The sequence below is a fragment of the Filicampus tigris genome, chromosome 12, assembly GCF_054856515.1.
Source record: "Filicampus tigris isolate MCC_2025a chromosome 12, RoL_Ftig_1.0, whole genome shotgun sequence".
NCBI lineage: Eukaryota > Metazoa > Chordata > Actinopteri > Syngnathiformes > Syngnathidae > Filicampus > Filicampus tigris.
This window is the reverse complement of record NC_141228.1, coordinates 12,408,903-12,436,245: the sequence shown is the minus strand read 5'-3', so window position 1 is coordinate 12,436,245 and position 27,343 is coordinate 12,408,903. Positions and strand designations below refer to the sequence as shown.

Below are 27,343 nucleotides of genomic sequence, written 5' to 3'. Positions count from 1 at the left end.
GTCGACTGAAAATGACATCGCAGCTGCTCAGGGATCAGGTAATGACCAATCACAAATATTTTCTGAAGCTGAGCCGTGATTGATCGTTGTCTGAGCCCTGAGCAACTGCGATGTCATTTTCAGTTGACAGAAGCGACAAAATGTCCACCCCTGGCTAAAAATGGGTGGGTTTTGCTGTGTAACTCATATTCCACTAACACAATACTAAGCAGAATGCCTTGTTTCAACTAGTGGGCCTACATAGAACATATTCTTGAAAAAAATGTCTGGGTTGACTTCATCTTTAAGTTATCAGACCTTAGACTAAATTGCATAGTTCGGTCGCACATTTTGGTGTTTACCAAGTTACAAAGCTTATTCCTCTTTTGTTTTATGGCTCAGGTTTACAACTTTACAACAGTTTTTTCAACTGGGAGTGAAAAATAGACCATTTGGTGCAAGAACACTTCCTATTATTTGGTGATCTGTGAATTGTACGAGCAAGAGAGTAAGAACAGGTCCTAAGGAATACTTTAAAAGTGTGTTTCCATATGTTTGAAAGGTGTGGGAGGGACAAACTAAAAAAAAACATTGTATGTTTTATTTATATCTTCACTGGGGTTCACTGTAGCATTTTATTTTATTTTATTATTTTTAAAAATGATTATTTTAGCTTTATTTCGAACATATAAGAAAATCATAAATACAAATAAAATAAGAAAAAAAACAACAACAAAAAAAAAGTGTCATTTAAGTGCATTTAAGTGCATTACGATTTAAAGTAATAGTTAAGTGTTCCTTACAGTGCCCAATTTTTCCAACCCATTGAAATTCTGTTTAGCACTCACAACAGCTTGGCAGCTCATTCAGATTTTTCACACTTGCCTCTGGAGCGCCTCTCTTTTAATTCACACACTGATGTGAAAGTAAAGCAGCATGACAGTGGAATGGCAGGACAATTTTGTACCATCGCTGTGTAGGAGAGGCTCGAGACTGTCTGCATTGTGACAACTACTTTGCAATCATCAGCCTGCGTAAATCTTCTCCAGCTAATAGAGAAGAGTCGGGCCTGTTGGAGTCACACACACACACACACACACACGCACGCACGCACGCACGCACACACATTTGCACACAGCTGTAGTGTCATGTGACCTCCCTCCTAAGCAGTGTTAATAGCATTAGCACTCACCAGGGACCCAACCTGCTCGGACGCTAACAGCCTTCCATTTAGATTCTCGCATGAATGGCCTTTCTGTGATTGGATCAGCCTGTCAAGTGTTTTGTGGGTGTCACTCGCTACATAACATTTTCATTTTGATAGAAAAGCAAGTGCATTAATAACACGGCAAAGCCGGAGCCAAAATCTGAACATGAAAATCAGAACGATGTGACAGACATGCTAACCACTAGCCATGCTGCCATTCGCTAACCCTATTTCCCCCCCCCCCCCTTTTTTTTTTTTTAACGATCCAAAATGGACTGTACATTTGACCCACTTTAAAGTTTGTGCTTAAGAGAGCTTCGTTGTTCACGATGGCGATCTCTTGAGCGACCCCATTGTCTGTTGTAGACACACACCCATTGTATCAGCCCTCTTTTCTCTCTATCTGGCTATCTGTGGCACGGCCACTGCATTATGAATGACAGCCATATGTCTCCCAACAGGCCAGCGAGACCGAGTCGTTGCAAAAAATAAGTCGAGAATGAAGTCTCTTTCATGTTGCTTTAAATGAGGCTTTCAATTGCATTACTGCGAACAGTTTGTTCCTTCCGCATGCGTCGCACTAATCAAGAGATTCATTTTTAAATTTGTGATAATACTATTAAAATGCACATGATTTTAAAACATTAGCAACGTTAGAAAGGGTCTATTATGGAGTAAGGCTGAAAATTGGCAAGGGAGCCCCTCTGAGAAATGTGAGTTTTCTTGGCAGGACAGGACTTGAGCCACTTCATTCAGACGTCCTCATTACTTTGTGCATGAGGACGGCTCTTTGCCGTTTGACGGAATGGAAAGTGTCCGCACTGTTGAGCCCATTCCTCTAACGAAGCCCACTTTTTTTTTTTTTTTTTTGTCCCCGCAAACAAGTGTGCGTTTCTCCGCCTCGACCGACTGAGCTGTGCATTTAAATGAAACCACATGTAACCCCGGAACATTTGTTTACCTCATGTTTCCTCTTCTGTTATTACCTCTGCATTTTTCACCGACATGCTCATCACCGTGAGCTCATTCACGCAGGTCCAATTCTTTTTCGTTTAGTCGAATAAAAAAAAAAAAAAGGCAGCTGTCCCCTCTTGAGAAGCTCCTGCGGACCGCCGCAACTGGCTCCAGTGAGCATACAAGATGTGGATGATTGAACTTAAATGACCCAGAGAAGAGGCGCAGTGTGTGCGATTGAGGGCAGAGCGGCAAAGGATCACCGTACTAATTTTCCCTCATCACATTTTATACATGCTTCTTTTTTATTATTTGTTTTTCTTTTTAGAATTTGCTTTTAATTTGCACTCGGATGAGGAAGGTGAGGCAGGAGTTTAATGGTGCTGACCTGTCATTATTATTATGGGCCAGCTCAGGAACGGCGCCAACCTCCCTTTCTCCAGTCATTATCAGTCCATCCATTCTTTGAAATGCTTTTTCCCTGATGAATCTTGCAAGGAGGGCCCATCTGTCGCTTCATTCAATGTGAATTGAAAGTCAAAGTATAACATGACGTGTTTTTAAATGCTGTGCATTTTTTTTAAGTAGTGAGCTAGGATGTCCTCATTTCCTGTTCCTCCAAAGCAACCAATGAAAACATGTTTTAGAATGCACTGCAGACCACAACTCCCCAACCATCCTAAAAAGAAAAGACAAGAGGCAGATTCACTTGACTTTAATTAAATTAATCAAATGGCAACAAAAACTGGGCAGTGAAATGAGCCATCGGCCTTTGAATTGTGCTTGCTTCAATTTGAAATACCAATTTATCTCTTTAATGACGACCAGAGCTTTCTTTTACCTCGCTACCAATAGTTATAAAGTGCTGTGCAAAAGTAGGCTGCCTTATTTAACTTTTTTTGTTTGATTGACCCTTTTTACAGAAGTTATTTTGAAAATAGATCAACAAAGTTTAATAGTCAGTACACAAAGGCTTCTTTTGAAATGAACTCTTCATGTGATCATAAGAATAGCTAAAACAACTAGGATACAGTTTTTACTTTTGCACATAACTGTATGTCCTCGTGTCAAAGTGAAAATGTCACCCCTTTAGGAGGCAAAAGACAGGACGAGCACTTTGAGAACAATGAGAGATACAATTTAATAACATGCACAACAAACATGCATGCAATGAGACAGTCAAAGTGTGAAGTGTGTGTTAAGTAAGAAGCATCTGCCTGGTTCTCCTTATGCAAATTCAAACAGAATATACACACTTGAACAGGGAATTATCGTCTGCCTCAGGCAACTAGCGTCCATTTTCAAAAATTGCCTTGTGCCAAAGTGAGTTTTGGGGTGTCTTGTGAAATACTATCTATGTTTTAAAATTGCTCACGAAAACCTAATCGTGACGTGCACGGTCGAGCGACAGGAACCTATCGTGGTTTATACGCAGTTTCAATGTCACAATACAGTTACTTTCATCACTTTCTTATTTGCTAATCATTGTTTGACTTTTGGACGTGTGATGACAGCCAAGGGGCAAATTCAGGTCAAACCTTTTGATTGCAACCTACAAAGAAAACAAAACGGGAACAAACACAATAGGGAACATCCATCTACCCAAAACACAGTTTTATGATCACTTCTTAATAAAATGTCACTGATTATCAGTTGACTTGGATCCTGACATCATTTGTGCGTGCTTGTAAACGTGACTCAGAGTGTGTCAGGGTGACGTCGTACTGAACTGGACAGAATCCAGCTGGAAGAATCCAAAGGGATGAAAGTGGATCATTCCGAGCAGAACCACATGAGCCAGTGTCCTGACTCACTGGCCCAGTTTGTCTGCTTATACAACAGGCCAATGAAGTCCATTCACCCTCTATGCTCCCTCATCACTTACTTCCTGGAAGGAGGGGCGGGTGTGTGTGTGTGTGTGTGTGTGGGGTGGGGAACTTTCGAACATGGAGGGTTCAGTAATTAGAGCAGCTGCATGTCAGCAGGGAACGAAAGGAAATGACAAATAAAGAATGGGGAAGAAGTGGAAGAGTGAGCCAAGGGAACCGCTCGTCATTAGGCTTCCTCACACAAACTCAGATTTGTTTTTGTTTTTTTTCTGTTTCCTTCTCTCTTCTTTTTTTAAAGGTAAAACCAGAGATGGGACTAAGTCACATATGAACAAGTCATAAGTAAGTCCCAAGTCTTAACTTTCACGTTTCAAGTAAATTCCAAGTTACTGTGGCTAAAGTGAAACATGTTAAGATAGTCACGTGACTTGCATCAAGTCATCACTAATCACACATTAAAAATCGCGTATTTATTTTTTAATGGTCCCAAACCAATCTGCGTATTGTCTATTGTCTTGTTAACTAAATGCATAACCAACAAGAGGCTTAGTTAATGTTTGACTAGCTATTGGTGAGATAAAATAAGTAAGCCAATTAAACTAGCTTACCTGTCTGTTGGGTTTATAGTGAAGGATGAAGTTAAACGTTGTAGTCGTGTTTTTTTTTATTTTTATCTTTGAGCTGCAGATTTTGCATGTTACCATTCCCGATTTGATTTTTGATTTGAAAAACATCCAAATGTAATGTAACAGGTATGACTTAAGTCATACAGTCGAGTCTCATGAATAGCAAGTTAAAATCTAGTCTTTGACAAGTTTTAGCCAAGCAAGTCCCAAGTCCTAAATTTGATGACTTAACTCATTCACTGCCATTGACAAATTTATTTGTCTTTTCACAGTCCAGCCATTCAATCCCAGGAATTTATTTATATATTTTTTCAAACATTAGGGTAAAAGACAGCCTGAAAATGCCTCGCAGTGAATGAGTTAAATCTGACTCGAGTCAGTTCATGCGACTTGAGTCCCCTCCCGGTTAATAGCGCTCATGGAGGACTATGGAATGAAATCCGAAGAGGGTCTTTCTGAGATGGAGGAGAGGGTTGAACGGTCAAAGGAGAGGTCAAGGCCACTTATCTGCCACAGGTCCAGTGGATTATCTCAGTGTCCTTCATTCACTGTCATAAAAGGCACCACAAGATAGGACTTTGGCCAAACTCATCCTCTGTGACTACGTGGGACTGCCTGGAACTAATGTAAATCGAAATCTCACATGCTACTTGTTTTTAGCACAAGCTACTTTTTGTGGTCTGTTTTTGTCTTTGTAGACAGGCCCAGAAATGTAGTAGGCCATATCGCAGGCCTGTTGATAACTCAGTGAGACCTAGAGAGATCTAAAAATATGTCACCCTTAAGAAGACCGAACAGATGCGGTTGCGTGGGGCTTCCTTTGCGCTTTCAAAAGCAATGTCGGCCACACTTGTAGACAAACAATCATTCACGCTCATGTCTGTGGACGATTAAGAGCCTTCAATGAACCCAACATGCATGTTTTGGGAATGTAGAATGAAGCCGGGGTACCAGGTGAAAACCCATTGCTCTAATCAGTACATTTTAGGGCTGAACATTTAATTAAATTCAAATCTATTGCATTGTAGTAGAATGAGAAAAAGACTGCGCATTTTGAAAAAAAAAGAAAAAGCTTCATTTCGGTTGGTCGGCTGTATTTTTATATGTATTTTATTTATGTTTTAATTTACAGTAGAGTGTCTTTGTAAGTTCACTTTTTTACATGTATTATATCATGAAAAGTTGTCGTGATAAAGTCACATATTTGTTTGCATTATTGTTTTAATCTGACCTATTCTTACTGATGTTGCAACACACTTGATTGGTGGAATTTTGTAAAGTTGTCATAGTAAGCGCTTGATAGACTACAGGTTAAAGTGTTTAGTAACTGTGTTTAACAAAATCCACCCCTTTTTAGCCATCTAAGGGGGCGGCCATTTTGTCATTTATGTCGACAGTTGCTCAGGGCTCTGATAACGACCAATCATGGATCAGCTTCAGAAAACAGGTGATCTGTGATTGATGTCATATTCAGTTGACAAAAGTGACAAAATGGCCGCCCCCTGAGATGGATAAAAACGGGTGGATTTTGCTGCTTAACTTTTGGGGGGGTTGACTTGACTGGGGTTGACCTAACCCTAACCCTAACCCTTGAAAGCAGGTGGGAGGGGTGTAGCTTTATTGTACATTTTCACCTATATCGGGTGGCATTTCTCTAATATTACATGCACAGGCAGGTGTAATATTTGCACTCTGGTTCAGGCTTTGGAGAGCCTGCGTGGGCCTGTTTTGTGTTGGGCGGGCGGGGGGTTCGAGCGATGTAGAACAAGACTGAGGGGGCACGCTGACAGCTGGCTTCTATAAATAAATGTCGCAGGCAGGGGGCAGACTGAGAGGGAGAAGGAACAGTGGAGTTGAGTTGAGAGGGAAGGAGGAGGGCTGACAGATGTGCTCGAGTATACAACACAATGTGCACCGAGTCTGCTGTCCCCTTCGTTCTGAGCACGCATGCCAATGAGTCACGGGCGTGCTTTTTTCTTGTTTTGTTTTTGACTCACATTTGTCACGACCGCACAACCCAAAGAGTGTCGCAGTTGTATGATTTCGATGTATGTGGGCCTGTCAACTTCCTTCCTTTTCTTACTTCACTCTTGAGCGTCACACAACCGCCAAGTGCACTGTATTTCATATCGGACATTTATCAGAGATCGAGATTAGGGAGGCCGTACATTTTTAGAAAATATTTACAGCCGTTGCAGCTCAAACAATTGTAAATGAATAATGTGAATTCATTTCAGCAGTTTCATTCAAAAAGTGATTCTTACAAGATGAAATTATTCAAATTCATTAAACACATGGGACATCATTTTGCATAAGGCAAACTCCTACTTAAATTTTATGATATAAATCATATTACCAGTAATTGTTTGTAATGTAATATTCTTATTTCTCGAGATATGGAAAATGGGCTTTTTTAAGCTATAATCAAATAATTTAACTTGTTCATTTTTTATATATATTACATAATATATCTTACAATTAATATTTAATACAAATATTTTAAATAGAGTGTAATAGTAAAATGTTTGGACCTCGACATTCCCTTTTATACTTTGAGAAAGTGTGTCCACACTTTTGAATGACTGTACAACATCCTGTTTTGTAAATATGTTCTTATTGGAAGAGTATATTGTGATTATTTTGCACATTAGTGTCAGAATTAATGAGTTACCATTCAAAACATCGCCACTGTGTTAATTTGATGACTTTAACCACAATACACAGTGACAAAAAAACGTAAAAGAACGTACCTGGGAGTGAATATCTGGATTCTTATAAGACATAAAAAAACATCCCTGGGAATGAATAACTTAAAAGATTTTATTTGATGAAGATTGCACCAAATCAAGCCTGGACCAAAATGTACTTATTGCATTTTGAAAATGAAATCTTCATCGTGACAACAGACCCAACCATTCATTGCAGCTTTATATTTAGAGCAGTAGTATAATTTAATGTGATGATAATAAAGGAATCCTTTAATTATGACCTTCAGAGGACGCATGGTTTACATTATTAGCCGTAGTCACATTTCCTGCATCAAGTTGGGGTGTAATCAGAGCCTTATCGGATCACGTCCTGTTGACTGTTTGCTAACAACTGACTCAGATGGAATGGATAGCGGAGGTATGAGGCAGGCATCTTTCGCTCTCTGCTTGAACACTTTGAATCCCAAAGTGCCGTATTTGTGTGGGAACGTTATTTATGAGGCTGTCACAAAGCTGGGTTTGAGTTGAAACACGAAATAAACACCGCGGCTGTCTTATGCTGCTACACTTGCACTCTGAGCGAGCGTTACCTGTCTCTCTTAATCTGCACGGGGCTGTGAGATTTCGCGTGATCTGGTGCTTTTGTTTGGCAGCCTGTTCTCAAATAGGAGGTTAAAACAAAGAAACTATTTTTAAGCAAACTTTAGAAAACGGGAAATTGTTTTGCTGGAGTGTGAAATAAGAGTAATTTGGAAGTGAAATACTGTACTCTCCAGGAGCAGGTTGTGTTGGATTTTTTTTCAAACACACTCCACAACATTATGTACATTTGTACAATCTAATGACATCCGGTCACATGCACAAGAGAGATGATTCCGCCACCGATAGCATGATGTCTATATGTTGGGAGTTTACCTGTTGCTTCCCTGTCTCACTGTTGTGTCTCGTGTCTCCGCAGCCTCTGGCCCAGTGGTGCAGGTTGCTGCCCAAAGATGCCGCCAAGATGCCGGAGAGCGCGTGGAAGCTGGTCTTCTACACCATGTCGTGGTGCTACAGCACCTACCTGCTCTTTTTCACCTCCTACCCCTTTTTCCACAACCCACCCTCTGTCTTCTACAGTGAGTCACAAAACACTGAGCACATTCATGTAAAGTCACATCATTTGGTGCACCTGCACAGTCTAATGAGAGCAGTATTTTGACACTTAACTCCTTTATTGCCATTGGTGAATTTACTTGTTTTTCACAGTCCAGCCATTAAATCCCAGGAATTTATTGATATTTTTTTTTGCAAATATTTTCAAACGTTAGGGTAAATGAGGGTAAAAGAGGGTCTGAAAATGTCCTGACGGTGAATGAGTCGATAGAGGTTTAATGGGTACACATCTGATCTCATTTCTACACTTGTGCAAACATGTTTCTAACAGTACTGAAAATCTCAACATGATCAGAAATGTTCAAGTTCTGACATTTTTTTTTTGATTGATTCAGTACAATTCAAAAGACATGAACTTTTCATGAGCTAACCGTATGACTGGAAATCACTTTTTTGAACAACTTTTTATGTTGGCTGCACGGTGGAGCAGTGATTAGCACGTCTGCCTCACGGTCGACAGGTTAGGTTTGAAAACATATTTTCTGCGAGTACTCCGGCTTCTTCCAAAATTCTACAACAGGAAATGTTCAGTTCATTAAAGTCTAAATTGTCTGTAGGTGTGAATGTGAGTGCCAATGGTTGTCTCTATGTGCTGGCCTGCAAACCTAATGAGGACAAGCGCTAGAAAATGGATGGATGGAACATTTATGGATCATATACAGTAACTAGTTGATCCCCAGTGGGATATTTTGTGGCCGTGGCACACTATACCAGGAACTGGTTGCCAGTTTGTGACTACACTATAAAAATGTTAAGTTGACTTTTCGCTATTGTATTTTGTCTAGTGATTGCGCAAAATAAAATCCAGATACATTTTTATAAATTGACGTATAGTCTACTTTTAAAAAAAAAAAATTATTTTGTGCAACCACTTGATGAAATAAAATTGCATCAATAACCTTTTGAGTTTTAATGTTTATCCTACTATACGTTGTTGGTGCTTGGGGGAAGTTTGCGCTTCTTTTTTTCACCCCCATTACGATGAGATGCCACAGATAAAATACCCAAACAAAAAAAAACTGTGTACTGTCCCCCCCAAAAAATAATTATATTTAAGGGACGTACACACAACTAACGCCTGAGTAAAAAATAGCCATAGATATGAATACTTACGGCGATGCTAAACTATTGTCCATGCTTTCATTGTCTGTGACTGAAACATTGCCCCCGCCAAGATGGCCGCCACATTGAACAATGCTCTAGTCTACAAGCAGTCTCTGTCTGTTGATTGCACCACAGCGCCGTTGACTGGCTTTGTGGGGAATTGCGGCCTATTATGGAACTAACCGATTTAGGATATGATTTTCCTTTTAATCTGGGCTCCATTGGTACGTTAAATTGAGGTTCCAATGTATTTACATTGTTACAGTAAAATCTGAATTGAATTGATTGAACAAATTGTTCTCAGAGCTCTTGTTCTGGATCTCATTTTACTGTGAAGGTGCACCTAGAGAAGAGTCAAATTCAGTTTAGAGTTGCACAGACAAAATGCATATTTAATGGCGATGTTACCGAGCCCGTCTCTTACGTAACTGCTCGAGGTAGAGAAGTCAAAGACAGGTCTACAGTATTTGATCAGCATGAAAGCTTGTGTATCTCAGTGGCAACGGCATTATTCCATCCTTTGCCCGTAAGCGGTATTGGTCGGCCACATAACCGGTGCAGAAGAGTCCTGTGGGCGGCCAGCCAGCCGTCTGCCCTCGAGAGGTTGCAAAGATAAGAAGCTGCAGACGTTTGTGTGTATGAAACAGCAGCAAGTGGCCTGGCCCGTTGCCACTCTGAAAGTGCTGCCTTCTTATACAAATAGACCCATTTTGGCTGTTTATTATTATATTATGACTGCACGGTAGACTAGTGTCTGTTCTCCCTGTACTTGAGTGAGTTTTTCGGGTAGTTTTCATTCCTCCAACTTCCAAACACTCGCATGTTAGGTTCATTGCACACTATAAATTGCCCATAGGAGTCAGTGTGAATGTTGTTTGTTGAAAATGTGGCCCAGGATGACCAGTCCAGGGTGTACCCCACCTCTCGCATAGTCTGATCAAATGATGTACACTGCCTAAATTCAATGAATATATACGGGCGTTTACGGGTTAGCCCTTGGTAAATTTGAAGTACATTTTTTCGAGATTATTTTTGTCGGGCTGATTCCGGATCCTCATAATTTTTTCCCCGTACGGTATTACATCAGGTTTTCAAAATAATAATAACAATAATAGCAGTAGTAAAAATAATAATAATAATAATGATAACATGTAATATAGTAATATTTTTAGTAATATTTATGAATTAAGGCCGGGTTAGGTTCAACATCAGGTGGATTTCTTTTCTGAAACGTCATAGCTTTAAAGTATTGTGCAAGCTTTTCTCGGCCAAACTTAAAAACAAAAAAATTTAAATATCTCAAAAAACAAAAAGGAAAGGCCGTTTTGAAATCAACATTAGAAATACATTTATGGACACATAAATCCATCTCTGATTAAAATTTGCTGTTGGCCAAGAGAATCATGCTTGGTCAAAACAACTGTGATTAACATTTAGGCCATAATCGTGCAGACCTATTTTCTTGCTTTGGGCTGTTATCAAAGAAAGTGTGTTTGAAAATCACGCACTGTTTATGACATGTAAGAGAAGCGTGCCAAAAAATTGACAACAATAAAGACTACTGTGTCACAGTGAGCCTTGAATGAAGAAACTACACTACAGAATTGTATAAATGCTAACGGCCAGAAATGTTAGCACATACAATTGTACTTAGTAGTCATTTGAATGATACAAAATTTGACTTAATAAAGCTATTATTTTTTCATAACAATTGTATACCTATTTTTGTACCTCCCACATGTGCACCATTTCCTATGCAGCCTGTGATGGTGTGCTGGTTTGTAGGAGATTTGACATCATTGTGGTTGAAGTGCAGTTGATACCTCCCCTTGTGTCGAATGTACTTGGCAGATGTTGAACTGGTGTGACAACTGCCGCCGCAGTGTTCACAGGGGACAGAGCTGCTTGTCGGGATTCCACCTAAATCCCTTTTTATCACGTGGATGTGATTGAAATCACTCTCTCGGGGCACAGAGATTACATGACAGTAATATTCTTGTCGGGAGTACTGATGAAAACACACAAAGTCAATATCCATCCATCCGTTTCCTTCCATTTGTCCTCATTCGAGTCGTGTGCGAGCCGGAGTCTATCCCAGCTGACTTCAGGTGAGAGACGGGGTACAGCCTGGACTGGTCGGCAGCCAATCAAAGTGCACATACCGTATAACAACTAGTCCCCCATACTGCCCCAGTTTTGCATAGTTGCATATAATGTATCTGTAGTAATGTTGATTTTAGAATATAGTTAGTTTAGATACAATCATTTTATATATTGGAAATATACAACATAAGGTACATTGAACCTTTTTGATATGTGGGGGGAAAATAAATCTAATTTGTAGAAAAACACAATGTAAACAGCCATTTAACTCATTCGCTGCCATTGACGAATTTACTTGTCTTTTCACAGTCCAGCCATTCAATCCCAGGAATTTATTTATATTTTTTTCAAAATTTTTTTTTTTCAAACGTCAGGGTAAAAGAGGGTCTGAAAATGCCTGGCAGTGAAGGAGTTAACATCTCGCACAGGCGCTGTTACTGAATCCCGAAATTCAGTTCCTCTCCCAAGTTAATGGCATGTGCGTCCAGTTTGTTTCAGACACTGACGTCTCTTCTTCATTTCTCCAGACTGGAAGAGTGGAATGCCAGTGCCTATAGACATCGCCATCGCCTACCTGATCCAGGGCAGCTTCTACGGTCACTCCATCTATGCCACCGTCTACATGGACGCCTGGAGGAAGGACTCTGCTGTCATGGTGGTGCATCACATCATCACCCTGGCACTTATCTGTTTCTCCTATGCCTTCAGGTAGCTTTTGTGCGATCACTATCAAACATGTTGACGTGCTGCTACACCTGTGGTCAACAAACTGTTGTGACACTCGGTAGATACCACAACGTGGGCATCCTGGTGTTGTTCCTCCATGACATCAATGACATCCAGCTGGAGTTCACCAAGCTCAACGTCTACCTGAAATCCAGAGGAGGCGGCTACTTCCTGCTTAATGACGTGCTCGCAAACATGGGTTCGGTCAGCTTCAGCATCACCTGGTAGGTATATGAAAAATGGAACAAGTGATTTATAGATCTAATCTAATAAGAACTGACTTCTGCATTCAGCAAAACATAAAACAATAAAATGCTAACATGCTACTAGTTTCATGTGCCGGTAGTAGTTTCATGTTAGCATACAGCAACTTAGTAACATGAGTAACATAAGCGGGAGGATGGTTAGAAAACCATTTTACGCTTTGCTCTGTATTTAGATACTAGTGACATAGTCACTTGAGTTACACATTGTCTTGTGAAATGAATGATCTCTTCGTCCCTCAGGTTCTGGTTCCGTCTATACTGGTTTCCCCTAAAAGTACTGTATGCCACCTGTGTGTCAGTCCCGAACATTCCATTCTACTTCTTCTTCAACACTCTGCTCCTCGCTCTGTTGCTCATGAACATCTACTGGTTCTTGGTAAGAGCACACACAAATGCACAGCTCCCCTGCTACATCGCTGATTGAATTTACGTAATTACTTGTCTATCACGGACATTTGCGGTTGACAATGATTGTTATTTTATGAGCTTTTACATTATACTTACTTACTGTCAGGAGCTACTGTTGGCCACAGCTCACACCTAGACACTCACGGACTAGCCAATGTCACCTGCCACCCCACCAGGCCCCGCCAATTAGATCCACGTCTCTAAAACACAGACACTATTTTCAACACATTTTATGCTTGCAATTTGTATTGCAAAATGTATTAATATATGTTTACATTGTGCTTTAAGAAGTTTAAATGTTTATAAAGCTTGAGGAATTGGTAAAGTACTATTTTAAAACATGATTTTTTTTTTTTATGATCAATATTGCAAAATGTTCACCTATTGCAGGTGGCTCTGGATAGAATTTGATTGGGTCTGTGTGTTTTCCCCCAAAAGTTCATCGTCATCTTCGTAGTGAAATTGCTGAAGATGAAGGAGGTGAATGACGTCAGGGAGTACGAGGAGGAGGAGGGCGCCAAGGCAGCAGCGGGCCTGCTCCGAAACCCTCAGGCGGCGGCCATGAATCACGGCGATGATCACACCGATGATGATGATGCTGGACATCACAACTCTGACCAGGGGTGAGTAAACACTGACACTTGATCTTTTCGGCATTTAACCCTATAGACATCAGCTAAACATAATTTAAATGAGGGCAGAACACGCCAAGCCCCGCACGGGAAGGCCCGAGCCGAGATTTGAACCCGCAAACTGGTGACTGTGAGGCAGACGTGCTCAACACTGCATACAATTTTTGGGCCAATTTAGGGCAAGAGGTGGGCAAAGTATGACCCGTGGGTCATAGATGTTCTCCTACCCACCTGTAATATTCGTTGCATTCATTTAGCCATTTCTTCTTAAAATTGGTTTATTAAAATCATTTTTTAAAATTCATTCAATTAGTTTAATTCATTAAATATTTTCTTAATTGATTTATTGTAAATAATAATTACAAACATTTGTGAAATATATATTTACCTATATTAAATACTTGTTTAATTCATTTAATTAGTAGAAAATCATAAATAATGATTGTATTTTTGGATGATTATATTCCATGTATCATAATTTTGATGAATTATACCTAATACCATTTAAATTGAGTAGGAAATAAAAATGACAGAGAAAGAAGAAAAATGTATTTGACATATTTTGCACATTTTACATCTGTGACCTGGCCCCATCTGCTCATTATAAAAATCAAATGTGGACCTTGAGCACAACAATTTTGAGTCTCGCATTCACACCTATGGACAATTTAGTCATCAATGAATCTAGCACGCATGTTTTTGGAATGTGTGAGATTCAAATTCACAACCTCTTGACTGTGAGGCTGATGTGCTAACTACTGTGTCACTGGAGCGGAAATGTAATTTTATAATTCTCCCAGAAAGTGCTACATGGCCAAATTAAACTTATGAGGTCTGTTTAAATCATATTTTATAGTCAATCGATATACCGTAAATGTATAGGTACTCATTAGGCGCTCCATCTACTGACGATCAGTCACAAACGCCACGTAGACAAATAAGCATTCACATCCACACCTACGGATAATTTGGAGTCAAATCACTAACCCACACAAGCCCAGGAAGAACATCCAGACCTGACATAGGAAGGTCAGAGATTTGATCCCAGAACCTCACAACTGTAAGGAAGACAAGCTAACCAATAAGTTAAATAGCGTCACGGAACAGCTTGTGTTGTACTGGAGAGATTCCTAGGGTGGCCATGAAATGCAAAACCACAAATAATTAAACACAGCAACATAACAACATCAAAACAAATAGCTAAACAAGACAACAAAAAACTAAACACTACAGTAATTGAAAACACAAAAACAAATACCTAAACAAAACAATAAAAAGCTAAACATCAGCAAATGTATAAAACAGAACAAAACAACAAAAAAGTAAACAACAGAACATGACAAATGAAAAACAATAGCTAAACAAATGTCCTTATGTTAAGTTTTTTTTAGTTTAAGCTTTTTGTTTTTGTAATTTGTTGTTGTGTTTTGCACAACCGTAGGTTCCACCGTAATCAAGGTAGTTAGCGGAAGACCTCCTAACTTATCACTTGTGGCCTCATAAAGACACATGTGTGTAGTGTCATGCAATCTGTACATGATAACTTGGTGAGCTTTAAACAGGAAATCGCACAGTCAACTCAAATTCAAGCACATGTGTTGTGCTTATGTTATGTTATCTGAAGTCATGGATTCATCATACCTTGACTCCATATTATCTTCCACTTTTGACCTTTGCACCCAAAAGAAAACACATTGTGAGCTGTTCCTGCCGTATAATGACAGTGTTTGTTTGAGTAGCTTTAAAAAAAAAAAAAAAAAAAAAAAAAACCTCGTTGCGCCTGTTACCCCCAGGCCGCTGTGCACCCTCAAAGTCCACAGTGCAAGTCACAGCTTTGAACGTGTCTTGATATCGCCTATTGCTAACTCTCTTCCTCTACTCTGTGCCGGCAGGAAGCACGTGCAGAATGGCATAGCCAAGGAGAAGCATCTATGAACGGACCTTTGGCGCCCCCACCAGGCAGGAGGCCGCGCGGGAAGAGGAGCACCACCGCACTCTAACACACGCACACACACAAACATTTTGAAGTATTCCATGTTGTTTTTAATTCAAGCACTGTGAATGTTATCTCGTTGAAGCAGTGAGAAACAGACTGGTTGGGTGCGAGGTGTCACACGCCCCCCCCCCCCCCTTCCAAATCATCCAATCCCTCGCTTATTGATTTGACTCATCACACGGGTCCGCTGCGGCCTCCTGCCTCCATTAGCAACTTTAGTGTATGTGAGTGTGAGTGGTGAATGGATGCCGAGCGAGTGGATGCAGCCTGTTCTTTTTACAACACTTTACCTCAGTTTGTTAACCCCTCCCCATCAATGAGTGTGTGCTGCACTGACATGAAGGCCGACAAGCTGACTGCTGCTTTAATGACAGCAACTAGCTGGAAGTGATTAACTTGGGTTTTTAAATCGTTTCATTTTTTTTGGTGCGTGAAAGGACCCAGCAGAAGAACTGTAAAGGATTCAGAATCAATGATTTAAATACAAAACTAAAAATAAGTATGCACACGTATTCAAGAACGCATGACATTGGAATGATTTTGAGAACATGCTATGGATTTTTACTACGCGAGAAGATCTCGCTATGTAATCTGCGTTTTTCTTTGGAAAGGAGCAAACCCTCCCTACGAACGCATGCGATTTGCACACAATACAGAGTAGGAAAAAAAGGTGCCTCGGTACCGCTGACCCTGTCGATCAACTTCGGGCTCTTGTTTTGAAAACGCAGCATGCTTGTGGTGCTGGAGCGGGGCAAGCACTTAGTCACCAGTTTACCTTGTCGTCTCCCATCATTCCCACGTACGCTACTCAGAAAAAGGTTCGAGGGTTATTCGGCTATCAGGTGAAATTACAGGATGTACCTAAAATGCACTTTAACCTTTACATGTGAATTTAATTTCAATCCCTACATCTGACTGTCCAGCTGGAGAAAAGCAAATGAAGTTAAAACTGTAAAGGTTCTCGGGGCATTTTAGGTTCAACCCAAAATTTCACCCGAAAGCCTAATATTCCCCCAAATATTTGTGAGTAGTGTATGTCACTGTTTTAGTTCAGGGGTATTGTTTATTTGTATTGGAACTGCTGCTGTTCAATTTTTCTCTTTTTTTTTCTCTGAGCACACTGTTCTTATTATTTTATTTTATTGTATTTTATTATTCTCTCCTGTCTTGTGTTGGACAGTCTGATGTAATCAGATACAAGAGGGACCAGGGAGAGTGGACTTGTTCTAACGCACGGACACGCAGTCACTCACACACCCGCGCGCGCACAGAACGAGCATCGCGTCATCTCTTCCTTTTCGTCAGGAATGCCGGTTCACGTGTCCATGCGTGCTGCCTGTCAAAACGTCACGATGTTGTATTAAGGACCGACTCTGCTGCAAGATGTGAGATTCCAGTTAAAAGCCGCACAGACACTCAGTGATACCCAAGCATGTGCAGTGCAAAGAGGAAGTGGACACACCATTTTTTTGTGTCTTCCAAAACATGTGATTTATAACCTGTACGAAAAATTAAAATTGGGGAAATAATCTGCGAATAATCAGTTTTGAAAGCCTGATTTGGAAATTTAAATTAGAATCTTGACTGTAAACCCCTAAACATGTCATGAAATTAATGACTACAAAATTATTTATCATGCTGTATTTTTTTTTAAATTGTAAAAATATTTTGATTGTGTTCACTTTTTCTATCCACTGTCTAGATACAACCACCATGTCACCTCATATTTTTCTCAAGTTGACACAAACGTGTTATGTTTTTCATTCTGTGGCTGGCACGTTGTCAGCATATATCAGGCTGCTGTGTTGGAAATCAGTGAGGCATCTTGTGGCAGGATTTTCTTTCTTTTGTTTTGTGCATGTTATTATTCAACTAGTTTAGTAAAACACAGTTAACTCCTCCTTTGAGGAATTGGCCCAGGAAGTGACACAACTACTTGAAATGATTTCAGGATTTTTCTTTTTTTTTTCCTTCGGAAACAATAGTCACAGTCAATCAAGTCATATGAAAGACAATGTGAAAGTACAAATGTGGTTATGGAATTCCTTTTTGGATGGAGTCGAAGATACTTAAAGCTTGTCCACTTTGATAGTGTCACTAGATATGTGGCACAAAAAAAAAAAATGGATGGCAGGAAGGAAAAGGTGAATGCATTTGATAACCGAGCAGTGGTGATTTGTCTCTTTTGTTCGACTGTAAACTGATTTGAAATGAAAGCTTTGATTGTGCCAAAATGTCCACTCGTAATGTCTAATCAAGAGTTGGAAAGGCTGCATGTCAGGCTGAAAGCCCTGCAAGGTCTTTGTTATTTTACTAAAAAAACATTCTAATTGCACTGTAATTTATTAGCGTTTTTAATATTCTTTAGATCAATACTAGAAAAGGGAATGGTGAATTAGGGGTATTTTTAAGACCTTTTTTTGATGTTGGGATGAAACATTGTATTTTAATCATTCATTTTTGGACGACTGATACATGGCCCTGTAAAACTTAATTACCCACGATTTGAACCACTTGCTCTTTTATAGAATATTCAGATTACTTTTTGGTTTATCCCTTGAAATAAAAAGGTGTCAAGTAAGAAATAAATAAAATGTGAGTTATTTTGTCATTTATTTTGCAAAGATCATTATTTGGTTGCACCAATGACAAATAAATTGTGATGAATTGTGGCAATAGTTTAGAGCAGGTAATTTGAACCCCTTACACTGTATTAAAACCCAAATTTGAATACCTAAGTCAGTCTTGAAAGCCTAATATGGGAACAGTTTAATACGCTTAACTCATTCAGTGCCAGACTTTTTCAGGCCCATTGTGAAATGACATAAATATGTCATTGGGATAGAATGAGTTAATGTTTAAAAATAACTCACTTTATGCTTGAAAATTTTAGACGGGCTTGAAATTGTAATTGCAAATCTAACTTGAAACCGTAACCATATCTTTAAGAAGCATAAACATACATGATATAATATTATGAAACCTTACTTTTTTTTAAAATTTTGACTTTATTCATCCACGTTTGCAAAATAAAACCCTAACTTAAAAAATACCCATATTTACCTACTTGCTCTTTTATAGAATATTGAGATTTCTTTTGGTTGTCACTTAAAATAAAAAGGTGTCAAGTCAGTAGAAAATAACAAAAGCAAAAAACACGAGTTATTTCATCATTTATTTTTTTTTATCACTTTTTTGTTTTTTGCAAAGATCATTATTTCAGGTTCCACCAATGTTCAATAAATTAACTTATGAAAGTGTGGCCTTTGATTTCGGGTAGAACAAGTCATGCAGTAAAACACACAAACACAAAAAATCTCAGATTTTGCTTTTCACCGGTCACCTGTTCACTTTAAGACTAAACCCCAGTCCGCCCCCCCCCCCCCCACCCCCCCCCCCCCCCCCCCGCTTTGTGTAGTTGTGCCTACTTTACACAACATGTGAATTACAGGTTAGCCACAATCAGCAAAAGGTCATGGTAACGCACAGTGATAACAAACAAAAAGTAATTTATCAAGTTGCAGATGCACTCTTACACACAAAGCTGTGATTAGACAAGAAAATGGACTTGTGGATTTGACCTTTTGCTGCGTTCAACCAAGGGACATTGGGAAGGTCAAAATAAGACATTAAGCCACATACACACAATTTGAATCACTTTTAAGGGTTCGAGTTTGACCTTTTTTTTTTTTTTAAGGGGGACAAACTGCGGTGAATATCTTGAAAGGTTACCTACATACTACTTCACATTAACTTTATTGGTTAACAATATTTCAAGTGGGCTTGTGTTTTTAATATTTGAATCACGATTAGAGATTTAGTTGGTGCCAACTAATTAGTGTGGATTTTTGGGTACTTTTCAACCGTCAACATTTTCCCTTACTGGTCTTCAAGGTGTCGGACTTTGAGCCAAGCATGAGGCCAAATACTGTAGTTGTCATGAGTTGGATGATGATGACGTCGTCAGCACGATTAAAAACATCCGACCTATTAAAGGTAGTTTCATTCAAAAGACTGCTAGTTGTTTTAAAGAGGTTCCAAACAATTAAAAAAAAATCTTTATACAGTAAGACAGATTTGCGTCCCTCCAGCTGCCAGTGACATCAGTGCATTGGTGAAGATGACAGTAGAGGTGAGGGGGAGTGTCAAACTACTTCTGGCAGCATGCAGATTTGAAGTTGGCAGCAAAGAGGATGATGGGAATGACTGGGGCGGCTTTGAAAAGCACCCTGAGAGAGTGTCAAAATCAAGAAACGGAACGAGTTTGTGGGGTTGGAAAGTGTTGCTGTTGGCTTTAGTGGGCCTTCACTTTGGGTAGGGTGACTCTCCGTGCCACGCTGTATAACACTCCAAAGTTCTGTTGGGAGGGAAGGGGGGAATACCATTTGAACACAATTTTTTATTACTCACTGATTTTAGAGATTTTAATATGGATGGGGCTTACTTGGATGGCAAGATACATGGCGCCGAGGTAGGCAGCGATGCAGACGGCCAACAGCAGGTCAAAGATGGCGGGCTTGACTCTAGTCGACAGGACAATTGAAAACCAAACAGTGTCATTACATTATAGGACAGTATATAATTTTAGCTTGAAAGTACAGTGAACAACACAATATTTCTTGTTTTTTTTTGGGGGGGGGAGAGCTAAATCATTTCTACTGTGCTTGATTTGAATCAGTTTTTAGTTGGTTTGGTGCCAAAGAAACAACCTCAGTGAGAAGATGATCACCTGTAAGCATTCATGGTCTGCTTGAGCTGGTCGTAGAAGACAAACTCTGGATCCCTGCAAGACACACATGTGCAAAGCTGTCACGTTTACAACCAAATACAATTCACTTCTGCGTGCTGTAGATGCACAACAGTAAAAGTTGATGAGTTACATTTTCAAAAAATGTGAATATCACAGAAAAGTTCATTTATTTCAGTAGTTCATTTCAAAATGTGAAACTCATAGTATAAGTTTAATAAACAACCAGTAAAATATATTCTGTTTAAATTAACCAATTGGGACACATTTGGGGTTAGTGTCTACTACTTTTTAAAGGAAATCCGGTATTCCTCAAAAAACATTCGGTGGTGGTGGTGGTGTTTACCGCTTGTCTGCTTTGACATAATGTTTCTTGACGTCCTTGAGGTAGCGTCCCAGGTGGTACTCCAAGGTGGACACCACGCTGCTGTCCTTGTCCACTAGCTGGGCGGCCCGCGGCTGTGCCGAGAGCCAGTCCACCATGGCGGACAGGTGCTCCTCTTGTACCTGCTGGACAAAATAAACACATCATATACATCCAGACCCCAAAGACAAACGCCAACTGTCACGTATGCAAAGTAAAAATTATTTTTAAAAAAACAAACAAAATATATTCAAATACAATGGAGCATTTCACTTTTAGCTAGCGGTACTTGTTCTGCACAGAAATACATAGAACCTAGCATAGCATATACCGGTAGTAGAGCGTGCAGTGTAGTGTGACCTGCTCACCATTTGTTCAGTGAAGATGTGCAGGTCGCTGGAGGCTCCCTGAGAGGACATAAGAACCCACCGGTAACTTGACAGGCAGCAAACACATTCAAACATGCAACGTTCTCCTTCAACAGTGCGGCCGCACCTTTTCTGTGAGGTTGTAGATGACTCGGGCAAGAGCCTCTGCCACCACCTTTGTGTTCCTGCTCAGCTTCTCAATGTCTACGTGTGGCCTGGAACACACAAGACCCACACAGTAGGACCACGTCCACAATGGGAGAGGAAAAAAAAATGGCGGCAACGAGCAAATATTAAGGACAGGGGGCCAGTTTATGAAATTGCTTGCACGGCTCTGTCACTGTCAATTTTCATTTGATTGTTTTAAATTTATGGCTTCCAAGTGTTATTGTAATTAATAATGACTCTATTACTGTGGTAGAATAGTTTAGACTACAACGCATTCCGACTTTACGCACAAATTCGGGTTACGTCGCCAGCGTCATAAACCGAGGACTCTCTGTACACACAGTCCATAAATGAATTCAAACACTTGGAACACAATTGAAATGTTGTTTCAAACTTTTACAGATGCTCACAGCTGTGGTAAACTACGCATTTAAGCAGATACGTTCACACACAAATTTACTAGACACAAAAGAAATACTGTGCTGTGTTATAGGGCCGGTTACAGATATAAAGAAAATACAAGAAGCATCAGAAAAGTTCCTGAACTGACAACATTAGCATCTGTATTTATTTTTTTTTATATATACCTATTTCCAGGTGACAAATGGCACACAACAAACTTTTTGCACAGAGGCATAAGAATATGTGGTCATGTGACACAAGAAAACTGTACTTTTTTTTTTATTTTGTCTGACTGTCTCCTATTTAAGGCCTAGACATGTTTTTTCATACAGATATGTACTGTTATCGTGTGTAATTAACTACTGCAGTAACCTAGGTTACTGATATACTAAAGAACTCTATGAGAGGAATACTCTACTTTAGCCATGACCAGGCTTGGAAAAAAGACAACATAAAACAACCTGTGGAAACCTCAATCAAGAATTCAATCATGAAATGCTTTGTGAGGAGGAGGAGGAGGAAGATGCACAGCTTCTGGAAAGGTGAGTACAAACATATTTCTATCACATAGTCAGGATTTTAGCTGTGATGTAATGTCAATATAATGTGTTATCCTGTTAGGCTAACAGGCCTTGTGCAGTAGTGAACCCACCCAGCAGGGGGCTCTCCTGCTCCGTAGCGAGGGGAGGGGGGCACTGACCGCACGTCCATGATGCTGGAGCGCTGAGCCAGGCGGTGCGAGGGCAGGTGCGAGAGCGTGAAGGCCGGCAGGCGGCGGATCCCGAAGCGCTCGTGCTCCCACGCCAGCATGTCGTCGGCCAGGTTGATTTTCTTGTGGACCATGGAGAACTTCATCCCCGGGTACTGGCTGGCCGCCACCTGGGAGGAGAGTCGGGTCCCCAAAATATTAGGAACATCGCCCAGTATGATGCAGTGCACTTGTTTGCTATGAAAAAAAATTACTACAAGTAAAGATGTGACTGTCAATGTGCATTGGCGCCTTTCATTCAGGCAGGACAAGGTGAAAAATGTCTTACCGTCTCCAGCTCCCTGAGCAAAGCATACTGCGGGGTTCCCTCTTTGGGGGGTTTGGACACGTGCAGGTGCAGAGCGTCTCCGTTGCCCAAAGTGTCGAGACACAGCACGAAGGCAACGTTGTCCTGAAGAAGACTAGAGTCTACAGGGATAAAATGGAAATTTGAGGTAGGATCGTATGGAGAAGATTAGAAATTAAGAAGAGTTGACAGAGGTGTGTACCTGTGTGGTCCAGATTGTCTTCTAGCCAGCGTTTGGTGCCCTGGTAGTTGAACTTCCCCCCGCCAGAAACAAAGAACAGCAGGTTGTATCTGAACGCACAAGAACATTCAAAAATAAAAACTCTTAGTGAGGCAGAAGGTGGACAATATATCAAGTTGCCTGTTTGAACAAATAAACCCAGCACTGGTGACTGATTGATTGTTCCATTCAGACAAGAAAATACGTGTCAGTGTGTCACGGTACATTGGCACTGGCAGTGCTCTACAAATTGAGTCAAATACTGGATTTACGATGCAGCTTCAACTTCAAGTACCCAATTGCAATAATGCCAAAGAGCCTCGGTTTGCAAACAGACGCAATGTTTCCCATTGAAGCAAATAGAATGGAAATAGTAGTAGACAAAAAGTGCAGTGTGTGTAGACAAATGAAAGCACTCTGAATCAATACCACCGCGTGTTTAATAGCAAACCAGTGAGGAATGTGTACTGGCAGCCCACTTCAAAAAGTTCCATTAACTTTCTCCGTCAGCTGTACCTTCCATCCTTTATTCTTTTTCCATCATGCTAAACCGTTTACACCATTACAGAGGTTATCATTATTAGTAGTATTACTATTATTCTGTTTTGCAACACTTTGTTACAGCTGCTGTTGTTTTTTTTTAACGTGCTGCAAAAGTATGGGAACAGCAGGCCTTTGTTTTTGTTGTATAAAGAAGACATTTGGGTTTCAGATCAAAAGATGAATATGAATCAAAAGTTGAGAATTACGTCTGTTTCCATCTTAAACATGTGATAGTGCTTGTTTTTGGCTTTGGGTTTCACCTATGACAACTACATTTGCTGCTAGGCAAACATTAAGACCAGAGAGCTGTCTATGGGTGAAAAGCAAACAACTTTGAAGCAGAGAGAAGATGGGAAATCGATCAGCGCGATTGCACAATCCTTGGGCATAGCCAATACAACAATTTGGTTTATCCTGAAAAAGAAAGAAACTACTGTTGTACTGAGCAACAGACTTTGCATGGCTGCTTCTGGAATGGGCTCACTCGCCTTTAGTGATGATGTCACTCATGATGGTAACTGCAGAATGAATTCTGAAGTCTACAAAACCATTTTGTCTGGCAATTTACAGAAAAATGCATCCAAGCTAACCGGGAGAAGCTTCATCATGCAACAAGATAATGACCCAAAACAAACTGTCAACACAAGAAAGGACATACAACTATACATATACAAATTATCTATGGTACTTGATACACCTGCACAATACAAAAGCGGCATAAAATGACATTGTCTGGTATCACTATTTTTTTTTTTTGTAGTTAATTTAAAACTGCATCATACAACTCAAAATAGTGACAAAGACTCAGCAAAATATTTTTAAAAGTTCTGACTATGAAAAATACAAGAACTCTCTTGTGCTGGAAAGTGCAGGTGTACCTAATAAAGTGTCCTTTGAGTATAGCTCATCTGCTTAATGTACGCTCACCCAGCATGTGTCCTCTTGTAGGTGTAGAGTTTCGAGAAGAGACGGGCCAGCTCCAGTAACATGGACACTCCGCTTCCATTTGAGTCGGCGCCGTACGACAGCCACTGCGCATGCAGTACAAATCAATGTGTTTGAGTATTATCCGATTACAATATTACATGCTTCCAAAATGGCGGCTATACCGGAGCAATTCCAAAAGAGTCGTAATGAGCCACCACCACGATTGTGGGTAGGTCCTCTCCTCCGACGCCAGTCAGGCGACCCTGTTGAATAAGAACATATCTTATTCACTGGGGACCTATAAGAAACTAGGCAGTTGTTTGTCGGTTCAGTCACTCACCTCCAGACTGGTGATGGCCCAGTCACTCATTGCTTTGCTCTGAGCACCACTAGTGACCATTTGGAAGCCATTGGCAGTGGCCGTATGAAGCAATACTACAGAATGACAACAAGAGAAAGCGACTTGTTAACATATTGTATTGACTGTCGTGTTATTCTCATGATCACGAGTAGAGTCTAGCCAACTTGTTTCTGTCAATGCAAAAATGTTTCTGGGGCAATGTAGAATGAAAAACCTTTGACCGTGTGTGATTTTACCTTCAGCTGCAGATAAGGCTCCCTGGGAGGAGGAGGAGGTCAGGGTTTGAGTGTAAATGGACAGCAGCTCGTCATCCTCCATGGCAAAGTAGACGGGGACGATGGTCTCGGTGGACAACATCTCCGGCTCCAGCTCCATGAATTGCTACACACAGAAACACAATTTAAGACATTGGAAAAACTTTTTTTTTTTTCACATGACTACTAGCAACACTCGAAGTGACATCTTAATTAGACACAACTGATGCATCCTTCTTTACTGTGATAATTTGGAACGACTGAAGAAAGAAAACAGTAAATTCTTTGTCATTTGCTACGGAGTGAAAAATGCCTCCAAACAAAGGGGTCAGATGATATTACGCAAACAAGTGCTGTGAAAAGCTCTTCAGCTCCACAATCTAAAAGCCTAGGCCTGTGCTTGACTTCTTAGCTGTTTCACCTCCCATAAAAGAAGCGATTATTTTCATCTTTTTATGTATTGCTCGTTATGTAGAACATCGTTGACACCAAATGGGGGTAGTCAATTTATTTATTTTTGCCTTGAGAAGGAGTACTAGTTCTGTAACTAAAGTGGGATGATGTCTGTGTGCTGAAAGTGAAAGATTTACTATGCTTTATGTCACAGAAGACACTGGTGCTGATGTTGTCATGTTTTTTTGCTCTGTTGTGGCACAATTTTCATAGGAATCCTCACATGTAGTAAGTGCAAGGAATGGCTACACCCTCAGTAAAGATAAAAATTCAGCCTACCTGTATTTTACTTCAAATGTACAGCATTCCTGTTCTTTTGAGAAAGTAATGTAACACAACAAGTATACAGTAAGTGAGTACCTGCACTATGTCCTGGGGCATAGTGGACATGTTTTGGGGCAGGATGATGACCACAGCACCCGCCGACTGACGCAAGGCTTTCTGATACTTGTCATAGGAGAAGTCCGCTAGTCGCATGATGACACAGCGACGACTTAGGACCTCCGCCTCCACAGTACGAGCTTCAGTGTTCAGGATGGCGTTTCTGGTACCTGAGGAATACCAAGTTCAGCTGTTACAGTCCAGTCTTAGATTATGGCAGCACGATGAACTAGTGCCTCTTAACATCTGCTTCACAGTTCTGAAGTTCAGGGTTCAAATCTAAGCTCCTGCTTTCCTATGTGGAGTTTGTATGTTCCCCCATGCTTGTATGGGTTTTCTACAAGTTCTCTGGCTTCCTCCTACATTAACATAATCGAAGACGCTACTGTAAATTGCCCATTGAGTTTGAAAGGCTGTTTGTCAGGTAAAGTTAGCTGACCTTAATGACGACCAGTTCCACATTCTCATTATCTATCTTCCAAAAAGGAAAGCTAGCGGAGATTTGAACCCTCAACCCCAGCCACTAATGCATCATGCTGACAGCTCCAAATAGGCATTCAATATGAATAATGAAGAAGCTTCATCTATTGTTTTTACTGACTGAATATGTGGATGGCAGATTCTGTCAAATCAAGTCATTCAACAATATATTTGTTTAAAGGTTGCTGCCAACTAGCCTATTAGCATCAGGAGCTACGTTAGCCACAAGCTAACTCATGCGAACCCACTACATGCCGTCATTGTAACGCTAAATTGATAAGAGAACTAACCTTAGCTAAAGGCTACGTTAAGCTCCAAGACGGTGTACTTTTCGTATCGAAATCAAAATGTGACATTTGAAGGGAGTAACTGAGCATATAATACGTTACGGGACTTACCGTAAGGCTGTCCCTGCAGGTCATATTGCTGCATGCGATACACCGTGAACTCATGTGCAGCTTCGGCCGGGAGCGGTGACACCAGGATGAGCACCGCCGGGATAAATACGATGAAGGTGAGGGGAAAGGAAGATTTAAACATGTTATCAAACACTTCGCTCGCCTCCTCGAACATTTTGACGACTGCAATCGGATCACAGAGGAGAATGAAATATTTTTGTCGTCTGCCGTCCCTGCTTGTTGTCTGACAGCTCTAGCCTACCCAGTCAGTCAGTCGAACAATTTTAATCAGGCAAAGAGTCTATAGTTTATGTCCCAGTTGAAATACTGTCAAATACATTGGCATTTGTACATATTCTATTAAAAATTAAAATACACATGAATAAATATGAGAGCTTTATTTCATATTTCATTAAAAACAGAAAAATAAGGTCCTTCAGGCATATCTAGGACAGTCTAAGCTTCCACGCTGTTACATTTGCCACTTGGCGGCGCTAGTACACTGCAACAATGACAAATGACGACAGTA

At 40.4% G+C, this 27,343-nt stretch overlaps 2 protein-coding genes across 5 annotated transcripts in view; one reads left to right on the top strand and one right to left on the bottom strand.

Moving 5' to 3' along the window:
- Nucleotides 1-18,741, top strand: part of cers1 (ceramide synthase 1) — a 31,393-nt gene extending 12,652 nt beyond the window's left edge. Inside the window, exons 2-7 of the mRNA XM_086047205.1 lie at nt 8,262-8,421; nt 12,193-12,373; nt 12,454-12,615; nt 12,898-13,033; nt 13,504-13,688; nt 15,590-18,741. Of these exons, the coding sequence (XP_085903331.1) occupies nt 8,262-8,421; nt 12,193-12,373; nt 12,454-12,615; nt 12,898-13,033; nt 13,504-13,688; nt 15,590-15,632 (867 nt within the window). The 3' untranslated portion in view covers nt 15,633-18,741. The remainder of the gene's footprint in view (nt 1-8,261; nt 8,422-12,192; nt 12,374-12,453; nt 12,616-12,897; nt 13,034-13,503; nt 13,689-15,589) is intronic.
- A 362-nt stretch (nt 18,742-19,103) lies between these two features.
- On the bottom strand, nt 19,104-27,082 carry ncln (nicalin). Of its 4 annotated transcripts, none has more exons than XM_086048273.1 (15): nt 26,815-27,082; nt 25,916-26,106; nt 25,085-25,229; nt 24,828-24,922; nt 24,670-24,750; nt 24,488-24,591; nt 23,000-23,088; nt 22,780-22,919; nt 22,395-22,621; nt 21,300-21,387; nt 21,173-21,211; nt 20,787-20,950; nt 20,423-20,476; nt 20,138-20,216; nt 19,104-20,050 (listed from the first exon to the last, which is right to left on the bottom strand). In XM_086048273.1, exons 1-15 carry the CDS (start codon nt 26,987-26,989, stop codon nt 19,988-19,990), a joined length of 1,734 nt encoding a protein of 577 aa, XP_085904399.1. In that variant the 5' UTR covers nt 26,990-27,082; the 3' UTR covers nt 19,104-19,987. The 4 variants fall into 4 exon arrangements, with proteins under 4 accessions (XP_085904399.1, XP_085904400.1, XP_085904401.1 ...); XM_086048274.1 differs by having other exon boundaries at nt 20,787-20,947; XM_086048275.1 differs by having other exon boundaries at nt 22,443-22,621.
- Nucleotides 27,083-27,343: the final 261 nt, after the last annotated feature.